This window comes from Candida jiufengensis, assembly GCF_024610255.1.
Source record: "Candida jiufengensis strain CBS 10846 chromosome Unknown scaffold6, whole genome shotgun sequence".
In the NCBI taxonomy this organism is placed as follows: Eukaryota; Fungi; Ascomycota; class Pichiomycetes; order Serinales; family Debaryomycetaceae; genus Lodderomyces; species Lodderomyces jiufengensis.
The window spans coordinates 41,855-56,564 of record NW_026261557.1 but is presented as its reverse complement, the minus strand read 5'-3'; the positions used below and the strand labels follow the sequence as shown (position 1 = coordinate 56,564).

Below are 14,710 nucleotides of genomic sequence, written 5' to 3'. Positions count from 1 at the left end.
TATAGTAAGACAGCAAAAAAATAATAATTTATAAATAGTAATAAATTATGTAATCAATCATTTCAAGGCTTATATATTTAATGTCAATCTATATTCAGATAATTGTAGATACACTCAATTAAACATTGAATGAGATGAAAAAGATTCAAATTACAAACAGTGGGTTTTGATTTCGATCATCATGTAGCTCCAGTTACAAGTGCATCTAATGTACCTAAGAAATCTATAAAAGTTGAGTCACTTCTTTATCTCTTTTTAATACCGAAACAACTTCATCTTCACTTACATTTAACGATATCATTCTCTTTCTATCTGTCGATATATTCAGTAAACTTAAAATACCAGCCTCAACTAAAGAATTTAATATAAATTCAAAATTAAAGATCCTTATACTAGTTTTTCCATTAGTTGTATATAACAAATCAAATTGAGAAGAATTATCTTGAAATGGATTTGATGTTGTAGACATAGCCAATGAATTTTTCATTTCATCAGATACATCACCAACTGAATTTTCTGAAAATCCAGTTCTACGTATTCTTTTTAATATGGCACTTAATAATAATTTTCCTGCAAATGATAAACCTGCAATATATTGAGCTAACGGAGAATTTATACTTTCATTTATAGCTTGTGAAATATGTGATATTAAAACTTGTGATTCTCCATTATTTTCAGCAATTTCAACAGCTCTTCTACATATTGTTAATGCTCTTCTTGCATCACCTGAAACACTTGCGACTTTTCTTGATGCAAATCCAATAGCATCAGCATTTATCTCTACTTTATTTCTACTTGTTTTGGTTAACATATCTAATCTATGTTGAATAATCACTCCTAATTGTTGATATGTATAACCTCTGAATTGAATTCTTCTTAATCCCATTCTAGAAGATATTTTATTGGATAACATTCTTTCAGGTAAATCCATAGTATTAGCTACTGCTATAACAATTAATTTTGAGGTATTATAAGTTGGCCAATTGAAGAAATTATACATTACGTTTTGTTTTCTTTGAGCAATTTGATCTAATTCATCCATTAATATAACTAATGGTTTTCTCTGTGGGTCGTCAATTTTGAAATATTCTTCTAGTAATACTACTGCATTAGAATCTGCTACTTTATCACCACTTATGAATTCCCATAACATGCTATAAGCAACAGTAGGAGATAACAATTTTAATCCATTTATCTCGATGAAATTGAAATCTTTTACTTGGTTTTCTGTTACCAACTCTTTCATTTGATGTACAACATCTTTTATAGTGGCAGTTTTACCCATACCTGGAACACCACTAATATATATACAACAACCAGTTTCTTCATTTACAGCACTTTCTAAACTTGCGTAAATCATTGAAAACTCGTCTTCTCTACCAGGTAGTGCATTTAATTTTTGAGATGTATGTAATCTAGCTTTAATTTCTTTAAAAGCTTCAGATGTTGGATCTAGTAGTTCATGTCCCTTTTTATTTTTAGATGGTGAGGTAAATAATGGCATTTTATTATTAGATTGAGTAATTTGTATTTTTCTATTTGGACTTAAAGTTGAATAAATGCTCTCTATATTTGAGTTTTTATGTGGCGATGATTTTGGTCTTTTAGTTGGTGATGAATTTGGTCTTTTAGATGGTGATGAATTTGTAGATCTTGGTTTGCGTTTTCTTGGTGTTGCAATTATTTCCTCACTAAGTTCTTCTTCTTCTTCTTCACTTTCTGAATTAGAGCTTATATCTTTTGCCAGTTCATCCAGGTCTTCTAGATCATCGAATGATTCTTCATTTCTATTATTTGATTCTAATTTTACTCCGGATTGTTTCCTCTCTTTCACTTTTTTTTGTTCATTCTTCTGTTTTGTTTCCTCTTTCACTAAGTTTGGTTTAAAAAGCAATTTTTTAACACAATCAACTATTGAACCGCCATATAGCATTTTTATCATATCATTATAATTAAAAATTTCTGAGATTTTATCAGCTTCATTAGTGGCTCTTTGACAAAACAATTCTCCATGATTTTCATTCTCTTTTGGTGGTGAAATTTGAACACGTTCTAGTACATCATTGATATTAATCTCATCGGTATATGGAGTTAATAATACCTCATTTTGAAGTATTTCGATTGGGCAATTTTTGATTTCTTCCTTTGTAGTAAACCATAAAACAACTACTTCAAATGTTTCATTTACATCTAATTTTATTTCTTTGATTAATGCATAATTTGTTATATTATTTGATTGTAATTTGACGGTATCACCAACTTGAACTGTTAATTGATCAGTTCTTCGTCGTAATTTAACTTGATCACTAGATTTGGATTTGGTGTTTCTTCGAGTTAATCTTCTTGATGGGGATCTTGTGGATTGTTTTTGATCCTGTGAATTGTCTTCTTGATCCGATTCTAGTATTACCTCCCATTTATCTTGAGTATTTGCCCTCATTACAATATAAACGTAATTTGTTGTATAGATTAAGTTTGCAACCAAATATTTAATTCATTAGTTAGCACGGAATTATAATTCTTTTTAAGTGAGAATGCTTTAACGCGTAATATTAAATAGGTTGCAAAATATATTAAGTTACAACTAATAGTATTTGAAGAGATAGATTAAGTATTCAGAAGTATTCAGAATTAAGCTGATTATATTATATCTTTTAATGTTGTTCTTTCATTATAATTCATTAATCAACTTATTTAATTATCCAGTTATTTAAATATTAGTATTGGCTCACCCACATTAACAATTTCATCTAAATTTAATTTTAAATCAAAAGCCTTTGACAATATTACTTTAAAAATCTTTTGAACATTTATAGAATGACTAGTTGAACAAAAAATAACTGGAGCTTTCATTGCTGTACCAAATTTTTTTGCTTGTTGAGTAATTTCTAATTGATCTTGAAATGATAAATCTATAAATTGATCATATTTTGTACCTACTAAAAATGGAATTGCAGTTTTATTAAATCCTCTTACCTGTCTATACCATTCCTTTATTGAATTTAAAGTAGATTTTCTTGTTAAATCAAACATAAATAAAATTGCAACTGCATCATTTGAAACTAATGGTAACATATTTATAAATTCTTTTTGTCCACCTAAATCCCATATTGAAAACATTATTGTTGTATTTCTAATAGTTATACGTTTATCCATAAAATTAACGCCTAATGTTTGTATATAATCTTCATCAAATGATCCTTCTACATATTTTACCATTAATGATGTTTTACCTATTTGAGAATCCCCTATCAAACCAATTTTCAATGCAACTCTATAATTGGTTAGTGGGTGAACTTATTAATTTAAGAAAATACAATTTATAATACATACTGATTATTCTGGTCTTGTTGTTGTTGATTATGTTGTTGATTATATTGTTGATTATGTTGTTGATTATGATGATGATGTTGTTGTTGTTGAGATTGATCCATTATAGATATATAATACTATATATTATGACTATATTTTGATGAACATGGAGAGTAATATACGTTTTAACTATGTTGTAATTGAATTGGGTGTTTGATTGTGTGTCACGTCTATTAATTTGATTATAATTTTAAAGATGAAACACGTTAATTTATCATACACCCTGAAATTGATCTTTGAGATCGTAATTTCGTATATTTGTTGATTGTTTACATTTTGATTTGAGTAACACTACTTCAAAAGTGGTAATAACCCTTATCTAAATTTGAGCATGTGAATATCACGCTACTTTATTTTGGTAGCAACATTTTTTGCTAGTATGTATAAAGAGTAGTGCCAAATTCAATAGAAATAACATATTACATAATCCACAACTATAAGTATTACATAATCCATACTTAATATATTTATTTAGTATGATTATATACATTAAAATATTTTACATAGAAAATTTACACTAAACAAAATTTTTTTCAATACTAACAATTCTTTAATTTTTCAATTTTCATTAAGGAAATTTATCTTTTTATTACAAAATTTTTTTTTTCATAATTTTTGTTTTAATAGTTACTTATTAATAATCAACATATAATAAAATCATGGCAGTTGGTAAAAATAAGAGATTATCCAAAGGTAAAAAAGGATTAAAAAAGAAAGTTGTTGATCCATTCACTAGAAAAGATTGGTTTGATATCAAAGCTCCAACTACTTTTGAAAATAGAAATGTTGGAAAAACTTTAATTAATAGATCAACTGGTTTAAAAAATGCAGCAGATGGATTAAAAGGAAGAGTTTTTGAAGTTTGTTTAGCTGATTTACAAGGATCAGAAGATCATGCTTATAGAAAAATTAAATTAAGAGTTGATGAAGTACAAGGTAAAAATTTATTAACAAATTTCCATGGTTTAGATTTTACATCAGATAAATTAAGATCATTAGTTAGAAAATGGCAATCATTAGTTGAAGCTAATGTAACTGTTAAAACTTCAGATGATTATGTTTTAAGAGTTTTTGCTATTGCTTTTACTAAAAGACAACCAAATCAAATTAAAAAAACTACATATGCTCAATCATCAAAATTAAGAGAAGTTAGAAAAAAAATGATTGAAATCATGCAAAGAGAAGTTTCAAATTGTACTTTAGCTCAATTAACATCAAAATTAATTCCAGAAGTTATTGGACGTGAAATTGAAAAATCAACTCAAACAATTTTCCCATTACAAAATGTTCATATTAGAAAAGTTAAATTATTAAAACAACCAAAATTCGATTTAGGTTCATTATTAGCTTTACATGGTGAAGGTTCATCTGAAGAAAAAGGTAAAAAAGTTTCAAGTGGATTTAAAGATGTTGTTTTAGAATCTGTTTAAAATTAATTTAATTTAATTTAATTAATAATAATATTAATAATTAAATAAATAAACAAAATACAAAAATATAAAAAAATGGGGATTTAATTTTTTTTTAAAAAGAAAACAATTCTTAAAAAAATAGCATTTTATTATCTAATTTCTTTTATCATCATTCTGTAAACTATATAACAATCAAATTCGATCATAATAAACACACAATATATACGAAAAGATTAGTAAAAAGTATTGTAGCTTACTGTTGTAGTATTATATTTGAGTATATCTAGTTAAAGCCTCTTCAAATTTAGTGTCGTTAGCTTTTATTTCAAGACATTTACAATTTTGACGTTTTACGACATAAAGTCATTATTCCTAAAAATAACTAAATATCTTAATAAGATTAAATATTATAAGATTAATATGTTACTGTTATTAATATTATAATAATTTTATTGACATATTATATTTAAGTTGCTTTTAAAGTATTGAATATGATCAAAAGATATTGATATGAAAGAGCGTAAGAATAATCAATTATACAATGTTATTATTGGATATTATTATTACTTATATATATTATCTATTATCACCATGTGATATATTAAGCCTTTGCTTATTCTTTTTTTTTCATTAAACCTGAAACTCGAATATTATAAATTTTATTTTTTTGCTATTTCTCGAAACATAATTTAATTATTATTATTTAGTAACAAAAAAGTTTTTTGAAAAAGGGGGTAATTGATTTAGTTTTTATTTTATTGGTCTAATCAATATATCTTTTATAATATTCATATCTAGATATGGAAATATCTCATATTTTAATGATACAAGGTCATTATACGAATCTTGGGTGAATGATGTTGATTCATTTCATCAATTAAAATATCCAATTTATCTTATCTGATTAAAAAATCTTTTCTCGTATAATATGAAATAAAATAAAATAAAATAAAATTAAATTAAAGTAGCAATAAAAAAAAAAAATATTTAAAATGAAATTCTATTAATATATTTAAACAATACATACATAATTCTCAATTTAACAAAAATCAATTTAGTTTTACAACCAAAAAAATTTGATATTTCAATTCTTTTAATCTATTTCATATTATTTATTTTATTTGCATTGACTCAATTGATATCAACTAAATCAATTGATTTTACTCAATTGATAACATAGATTCTATTTGTATAATATTTAAGAAAGATGACGGTTAGTCAAGTATGTTTTTACAATTTGAGATATTAGATCTCGATCAACAAGATCATCTATCAAATTGAGATCTAATGTTCTTTTTAATGACATAATTATACTAACTTTAATTAATTTAGTCTGAATTTCAACAAAAGAATCAACCTGATGAACATGGACCAACAGGGTATATAAATAATAAAGACGATGTTGATACTTATAATAAAAAAGTACAATCAGATTTAAATAATCAACATCCTACTTCAAATAATTTAGCAAATCAACCTAAACCATCAAATAATGAACCACCAAAAATTCAGAAACAACAACAACCAAAAAAGAAAGTACATATAAGAGATCAATTAACATTTTCATGGGAAAATGTTGGTGGGTGGGATATTCAAGATCAACAAGATAAGAAAAAACTATTAAATAATGCAAAATCAGTTGAAGGGTATATAATTGATCATTTTTATGGTGATTGGTTTTGGAATACTTCATTAATGTTGGGTACATGTTTTTTTGCATGGTTATTAGCAAGATTAGGTGGAGGTATATTATCATTAGGACTTGTATTATTATTTACAAATTCAGTATATCGTGGTGAATTTAGAAGATTTAATCGTAATATAAGAGATGATATGGCAAGAGTTAAAGCAAATAATCGTTTAGTTAATGAATTAGAAACTATGGAATGGATGAATTCATTCTTGGATAAATTTTGGGTTATTTATATGCCAGCATTATCAGAAACTGTTATGTTTCAAACAAATGAAATTTTAAAAGATCAAGCTCCTGGTTTTGGAATTGAAGCATTATCATTAGATGAATTTACTTTAGGGTCAAAAGCTCCTCGTGTTGATTCTATAAAATCTTATACTCAAAAAGGTCATGATATAATTGAAATGGATTGGGCTTTTTCATTTACTCCAAATGATACTGATGATATGACAAAAAATGAGATTAAAAAGAAAATTGATCCAAAAGTTGCTTTAGGTGTTACAGTTGGAAAAGCTTTTATTAAAAAATCATTACCAATTTTAGTTGAAGATATGTCATTCACTGGTAGAATGAAAGTTAAATTAAGATTATCATTAAATTTCCCACATGTTAAAATGGTTTCTATTCAATTTTTGGAACCTCCAACTATTGATTATGCTTTAAAACCAGTTGGTGGTGATACTTTTGGTATTGATATTATGTCTTTTATTCCAGGTTTATCTAAATTTGTTAATGGTATTATACATGCTACTTTAAGACCAATGTTATATGCACCAAATTCATTAGATATAAATGTTGAAGAATTATTAGAGGGTCAATCTAATGATTCGATCGGTGTTGTTGCAGTAACCGTAAAATCATGTAAGAATTTGAAAACTGGTCAAACTACTAAACCTAATAGTATTAATCCTTATGTTCAAATCAAAGTTTCAAATAATGGAGATGTTGATGAAAGAACTAAAGTGAAAAAAGAAGTTAATGATCCTATATTTTTAGAAACAAAATATATTTTAATCAATCAATTGGATGGAAATTTTCTTAATTTTAATGTCTTCCATTTATTACAAGATAAAATGGATGATCAATTAATTGGTAATTGTGAGTTTCCATTGGGTGAATTGTTACAAGAAGAAAACTTCCCAGGAATCACTAAAAATATTATGGAAGGTGGTAAAGTAGTTGGAAAGCTTGAATTAGATATCAAATGGTTCCCAGTATTACAACCGATTACATTAGAAGACGGTTCAAAGGAAGTCATTACTGATTCTGAAGTTGGTATTATGAAATTAATGTTACATGAAGCAAGAGATTTAGATATTTCTCGTTCAGTAATTGGTTTATTAAATCCATATGCTGAAATTTATGTTAATAACGAACTAGTCAAAAAATGCCGTAAATTAAAACAAACCAATGAACCATCTTGGGAACAATCATTTGAAAGTTTGATTACACACCAAACTGCTACATCAATTCAAGTTTTAGTAAGGGACACTGTTGATAATAACATTGTTGCTAATTTGGAAGCTAATTTACAAGATATTGTTTTTGAAAGTGGAAGAGGTCAACAATGGCTTACTTGTCCTGCAATTACAGAAAATGCTCCACCACCACAAGTACGTATTAGTGCTAGTTGGAAACCATTAGCAGTCGACGAAGAAACTGGATCTAAGATTATAAAACCAGCTCCAATTGGTGCAATTAGAATCCATTTAAGAGGTGCAAAAGGATTGAAAAACTTGGAATCAGTTGGTTATGTTGATCCATATGTAAGAGTTATTGTAAATGGTAAGTTAAGAGCTAAAACAGTAACTTTCGCTGAAACAGTAAATCCACAATGGAATTCTGTTTATTTTTTACCAGTTACCAATCCTCATCAACATTATTTATTCCAAATTATGGATGCTGAACCAGAAGGTAAAGATAGATCTTTGGGTACAGCAGCAATCAATGCATCAGATTTTTTGAGAAAAAACGATACAGGTTATTGGTTAGGTTATGATGGTTCACAAGAGATCATTGAACAACCAGTCTTGTTCGAAACTGAACCAGTTGGTACATTATTTTATTCAGTTTCATTTTTCCCAACTATTCCAGCTTACTCATTATCAGAGTTACGTAATAAAGATGAATATGAAGCTGAAACGAAATTGAAGAAAGAAAGAGAACAAAAACAATACGAAAAAGAAGAAAAATTATACAAGGAGAATCCCAATGAATATGAATGGGTTGAAACAGAAGAAGATGCAATGCCAGAACCTCCTAAAATCGAGGTTAAATTACAAGATGCAATCAAATATAGAGCTGGTGATATTGCTGTACATGTATTAGGAGGAAGATTTGATAAAAATGATGTTTATGTTCAAACACTTTTTGATGAACATGCTTACCCATCAGGTGTCTCACCAATCGTTGAAAATAAAAAAATTGTTACGCCATCAGTTGGTGAAACTTTTATTAGAGATTTACCAAATTCAAATATGATTTTTAGAATCACCAAAAAAGCTGAAGTTAATGATCAAAAAGATGTTATTCTTGAAAAGACTTATCAGACCATAGATATATATAAACAATCTTTCAAACATCCAATAAAACTTCATCTTGGTGGTCGTAATGTTATCGATGTCCAAGTAGAATATTTCCCATCGATTGCTAAATTAGCTCCATTGGATACTATATTAGATGTTGGTAAAGTTAAATTGGAAATTATTGGTGCTAAGAATTTGAAATCAGTTGATTCAAATGGTAAATCAGATCCATTATGTGTCGTTTCATTAGATGGTGTTGAAGTTTATAGAACTGATAAGAAACGTAAGACATTAGATCCACTTTGGAATGAAGCAGTTGAATTCCCAATGATTTCAAGATCAAGACAAGTTTTATTGTTAGAAGTATATGATTGGGATTTAACTCATGATGATGAATTATTAGGTATTGCAAACCTTGATCTTTCAACTATACCTGCATTAACAACAACTCCATTTAATGTTGATCTTGATACTCAAGGAAAACTTGATTTAAGAGCCACTTTCTTCCCAGAATATGTTAGACCACCATTAACTCCAAACGCTATGATACCAGTCGATCTTGGTATGGTTAAAGATGCCCCTATGAAAGCAGTTGGTAACGTTACAGAATTGGCTTCAAGTGCAGTTGGAACTGGTCTTGGTGCAGCATCAGATGGACTTACTAAAACTCATAGTTTATTTTCAAGCTTGAAAAGTAGAAGAAAATCAGAGAAAAATGGTAAAAGTGGTAAACATCATAACGGACATAAAGAAAATGGTGAACATAATGAAAATGGTTATCAAGATGAAACTTCATCATTTGCACCAAGTCAAACTAATAATAGTGAAATGAGGAGTTCAAGATCAACTCAACAAAAGCAACAAGATGGTGATAAAGAAGGTGAAGATGATATTCCAGAAGAAGAAAAAGAATTTAGAAAAACTCAAAATAATGAAATTTCAGAAGTTGTTGCAGCACCAAATATTCGTGAAGATCCATTACCTCCACCTCAAAAACCAATAATAAATCAAGGTCATAATAGAAATGCAAGTAATGCAACTGAAGTAAGTAGTTTTGCTGCAAGTTTGAATGGACAAGACGCTATACCAGGTAGATTAACAATTGTTGAGGCTCGTGGTTTTTCATCAGGTAGCCCATTAGAAGTTAAAGCTTCATTGAAAACTACAACAAAAGATAAAAGTTTACTTAAAACAAGAGTTGCAAAATTTGATAAACATACAGAATCATATAAATGGAATGAAAGTGTTCCATTTAGAGCAGCATCAACTGGTAAAATTATTCTCATTGTAAAAGAACATCATACATTTGGTAAAAGTGTTACAGTTGGTGAATGTGAGCTTGATTTAGGTCAATATGTTAATGTATCTGAAAATATTGTATTACCAACTGGTAAAGGTGATTTGGTAATAAATTTGAAATACTTCACTTAGTATTCTTGGAAGAGGTCCAAATTGTTTTTAAGCTTAATTTAATATTTGTATACTAGTTAATTCATAGGTTGTATTTTAATAACAATTCAATTTTAATAAAAACAATAATAATAGTATCAGCAACTATGTAATGTTCTCAAATATTTGTTTTGTTTTTGGTGCGAATTGTTTCAAATATTTTTGTGTGAAGTTCACATCAATAATTGCTGCAAATTAATACCTACTATGGATAGTTTTTTTAAATACCAAGAACGAAAAGGAACACAACTTCATAATTTGTTATATGTAGATTAGATAATTGGGTCTCTTAGCTTGAAAATGACTTACTTTACTACTTTAATGTCTTCGTGGTCACAGTTTCAAGATCGCTCAACATCTCAAGCAGACCTATTCATATTAGTCGCAAAATATAGAATTTAAACACCCTTTAAGTTTTACTTCCAAAATACCGACGACCATCACCACTATGCTTTCCATACCTTCTACGAGTTGTAGTTCAAATTGATCGAACCCATTAATACAAATTATTAACATATGGTAGCATAAATTTTTAAAAGGGTTGAAGCCCTATTAGTACTTACACAAAATTAGTTTCTAACACTCAGAAAAATAATGAATTTGTCGACCTAAAACTTCGAAGGAAAAAGAATTTCTCGCCTGAAATTTGAAACCATCTTGTACTAATTAAATTGCTTTTTTCTCCATCACTAATAAAATTAATAATTTTTCAGTTCCAATAATCAATTAACTAACATAGAGAAAAAAAATTACTTACAAAAAAAAATTTTGGTTTAATTTAAATTTTATAAGTTTTATATAACATTCATAAATAGAACTATACATATATACAATGAGTCCAGCAGTATGTTTAAATACAAGATTGATAAGAAAGTCGGAGTTTGATATTGGATTGAAATGAAGAAGAAATAATAATTGGAGATATGTTTAAGATGAAATTGGAATAAATTATGTTAGAATATTGGAGAATCGTAAGAAAATCAATAAAATTGAACATTGTCATTTTAAATCAGGAAATTATACCATTCTCAATACATCATGTTTGTCAAGTATCGCCAGAGATTAGTTTTTCCAGCACTAATGACTTAAAATCTAATTACATTCATTTCAGTCAAATTCAAATTAAAGTCTTTCAATTTCTAATATGAATGAACACTAATTACTAACTTTATATCCTTATAGGCTAAATGGTATTCAACTGAAGACGCTGCCGTCCCAAGACAAGCTAGAAAAACTTCACGTCCACAAAAATTACGTGCCTCATTAGTTCCAGGTACTGTTTTAATTTTATTAGCAGGTAGATTTAGAGGTAAAAGAGTTGTATACTTAAAAAATTTAGAAGATAATACTTTATTAGTCTCAGGTCCATTCAAAGTTAATGGTGTTCCATTAAGAAGAGTAAATGCTAGATATGTTATTGCTACTTCAACTAAAGTAAATATTGATGGAGTTGATGTATCAAAATTCAATGTTGAATATTTTGCAAGAGAACAAAAACCAAAATCAAAAAAATCAGAAGCTGAATTCTTTAATGAAACCCCAGCTAAAAAAGAAATTAAAGGTGAAAGAATTGCTGATCAAAAATCAGTTGATGCTGCTTTATTATCAGAAATTAAAAAGACTCCATTATTAAAACAATATTTAGCTGCTTCATTTTCATTAAAAAACGGTGACAAACCACATTTAATCAAATTTTAAATTTAATTTATTAGAATAATTAAATTTAAAAATCATCCCAAAATCATCAATAAATCACCAAAGTATAAATTAGTATATAGTAATGGTAGTGTATTATTATTATATATGTGTTAATTAACAAAACAATTTTACATATCTTCGTTAATACAAAAAAATTTTAAATAGTAGAGATTTAATGTTGGCTTTATTATAAATTACAAGTTGTTATAAATTTCAAATTTGAATACAATTTGATTGATACCATTAGTTTCAAATATGTATCACGTTTTACTTATTATTTTCATATATTTATTTTTCTCTCTCTCTCTTGTTTCAGATTTTCCTTCTATTGTTTTCTTAATTAAATTTATAATATATAAGAAGACCCCATCGCACGGTTTTTATTTAATTTTTTGAATTATATACATTTACAACACAATTTCTATTAAATTATCTATTAGATAAAGGTTAGCTAGTCAATCTAAATATAAAGTATATTTCTCACAATGTCACATTCAACACCAATTAGTACTTATAATTTAGCTTTAAAACCATTTCAACCAGTACCTGCAATTACTGATGATTTTCCAATTACAATTAGATTAACTTTAGCTTCTTTAGATCCCGAAGCAGATGATGATAAAGCTGAACCATCAACTTTAAGAATATTGAAAAAAAGTGAATTTATTGATGATGATGAAGAAGATGATGACGAAGACGACGAAGATGATGAAGACGAAGAAGATGAAGATGAAGAAGAAGATGAATTAGATGAAACAATTAAAGCCAATGGATCAAAAGATAAAATTGAAATTGATGAAGCAGAACAAGATGATGATTTAGATTTAGATGATGAAGATGACGAAGAAGTAGATGAAGAAGAAGATGAAATTTCAGAATATATTGTTTGTACATTATCACCAAAACATCAATTTCAACAAACTCTTGATTTAACAATTACCCCAGATGAAGAAGTTTATTTTGTTGTTACAGGTTCTTACCCAATTCATTTAACTGGTAATTATGTTGAACATCCAGCTGATGAAACAGATGAAGAAGATGAAGATTATGATGAAGTTGATGAATATGATGATGAATATGATTTAACTCCTGATGAAGATGAACTTATTCATGGTATAGATTTTAATGAAGAATACGATGATGAAGATGATGAAGATGATGAAGACGAAAGAGAAGAATCAGCAGAACCAGGTAAAATTGAAGAATTAAAGGATGATGAAGAAGAAGTAGGAGAATCAAAAGAAGAACCAAAAGAAAAACCATCACCATCATCTAAAAAAAGAGCAAATGATGAAACAAAAGAATCAAAAAAATCAAAAAAATCTAAAAATGATTCATCAATTTCAAATGATGAAAAAAAATCAGTTCAATTTTCAAAAAATTTAGAACAAGGTCCAACTGGTTCAACTTTAGTTAATGATAAAAAGAAAGATAAATCTACCAAAGAATCATCAAAAGAATCAAAAGATTCTTCAAAAGATTCAAGTTCAAAAGATAAAAAATTCCCAACAAAAACTTTATTAGGTGGTGTTATAACAGAAGATAGAAAAATTGGTTCTGGACCAATTGCAAAATCAAATAATAAAGTTGGTATTAGATATATTGGTAAATTAAAAAATGGTAAAGTATTTGATAAAAATACAACTGGTAAGCCATTTAGTTTTAAATTAGGTAAAGGTGAATGTATTAAAGGTTTTGATTTAGGTGTTACAGGAATGAGTGTTGGAGGTGAAAGAAGAGTTATAATTCCAGCCAAAATGGGTTATGGATCTCAAGCATTACCAGGTATTCCAGCTAATTCCGAATTAACTTTTGATATAAAATTAGTTTCATTAAAATAAATAAAATAGTTATTAATACATACATTATATAAAAATAATATAGAGATTAATTAAAATAAAAAAGATTAAAATTAGTTGTAATTTTTGAACTCTTGACTAAGTAAAAATTCTTGATAATAAGAATCACCTTTAAATGTACTAAATAAACTTCTTCAATTATATTACACTTATAAAAGTATTATCATCATAATAATTATGAAAATACTGTATGTCATATTTAGTACTTTTACGACATATAAATTTTTCATGTCAACTTTTTTTTTTAAACTTTTTTTCTCGATACGTTTTTGATAGTTTCGTATAAGTATAAATAATTGATATACTAATAATAATATGAATCCTATATTAAATTTAATATATATCATATCATTCGTATACACTAGATCAATCAGATGATGTATATGTATTCTATTCGAGATTGAATATATATTGTACTTCGTCGAGACCATAATCTCTTTGTAATAGATAATTAACTACATCATTAAATATTATTGAAAGGAAACACGTCTTGACTCTAATAATAATAACCATAAAAATAAAAATAATCTTTCGTTTAAAAAGATTCAAATCAATATACGTAAAATATTTATTTTTTTGCAGTTAAAGAGAATTAATTTTTTTTTACAACCAGATTTTTTGTAATTTTAAATTTGAAAGAGAGGTAGATTTCAATTAACAGAATTATATATATTAATTTATATATTGATTCATTCATTCATC

General features: G+C 27.0%; 6 protein-coding genes across 6 annotated transcripts; 4 read left to right on the top strand and 2 right to left on the bottom strand. All coding sequences in view use genetic code 12, as the record gives it.

The window, feature by feature from the left end:
* Positions 1-223: 223 nt before the first annotated feature.
* ORC1 (origin recognition complex subunit 1) lies at positions 224-2,440 on the bottom strand (the record flags this gene model as incomplete). Its single annotated transcript, XM_051761449.1, has 1 exon — positions 224-2,440. One exon carries the CDS (start codon positions 2,438-2,440, stop codon positions 224-226), a length of 2,217 nt encoding a protein of 738 aa, XP_051621511.1.
* A 266-nt stretch (positions 2,441-2,706) lies between these two features.
* TEM1 (Ras family GTPase) lies at positions 2,707-3,434 on the bottom strand (the record flags this gene model as incomplete). The annotated part of the gene is made up of 2 exons (XM_051761448.1): positions 2,707-3,274; positions 3,334-3,434. The coding sequence occupies 2 exons, from the start codon at positions 3,432-3,434 to the stop codon at positions 2,707-2,709; spliced, it is 669 nt and encodes a 222-aa protein (XP_051621510.1).
* A 597-nt stretch (positions 3,435-4,031) lies between these two features.
* RPS1 (40S ribosomal protein eS1) lies at positions 4,032-4,802 on the top strand (the record flags this gene model as incomplete). Its single annotated transcript, XM_051761447.1, has 1 exon — positions 4,032-4,802. One exon carries the CDS (start codon positions 4,032-4,034, stop codon positions 4,800-4,802), a length of 771 nt encoding a protein of 256 aa, XP_051621509.1.
* A 1,189-nt stretch (positions 4,803-5,991) lies between these two features.
* Positions 5,992-10,433, top strand: KGF54_001112 (uncharacterized protein; the record flags this gene model as incomplete). The annotated part of the gene is made up of 2 exons (XM_051761446.1): positions 5,992-6,006; positions 6,117-10,433. 2 exons carry the CDS (start codon positions 5,992-5,994, stop codon positions 10,431-10,433), a joined length of 4,332 nt encoding a protein of 1,443 aa, XP_051621508.1.
* Positions 10,434-11,283: 850 nt separating this feature from the next.
* Positions 11,284-12,149, top strand: RPL6 (60S ribosomal protein eL6; the record flags this gene model as incomplete). The annotated part of the gene is made up of 2 exons (XM_051761445.1): positions 11,284-11,295; positions 11,634-12,149. 2 exons carry the CDS (start codon positions 11,284-11,286, stop codon positions 12,147-12,149), a joined length of 528 nt encoding a protein of 175 aa, XP_051621507.1.
* A 485-nt stretch (positions 12,150-12,634) lies between these two features.
* Positions 12,635-13,990, top strand: KGF54_001110 (peptidylprolyl isomerase; the record flags this gene model as incomplete). Its single annotated transcript, XM_051761444.1, has 1 exon — positions 12,635-13,990. The coding sequence occupies one exon, from the start codon at positions 12,635-12,637 to the stop codon at positions 13,988-13,990; it is 1,356 nt and encodes a 451-aa protein (XP_051621506.1).
* Positions 13,991-14,710: the final 720 nt, after the last annotated feature.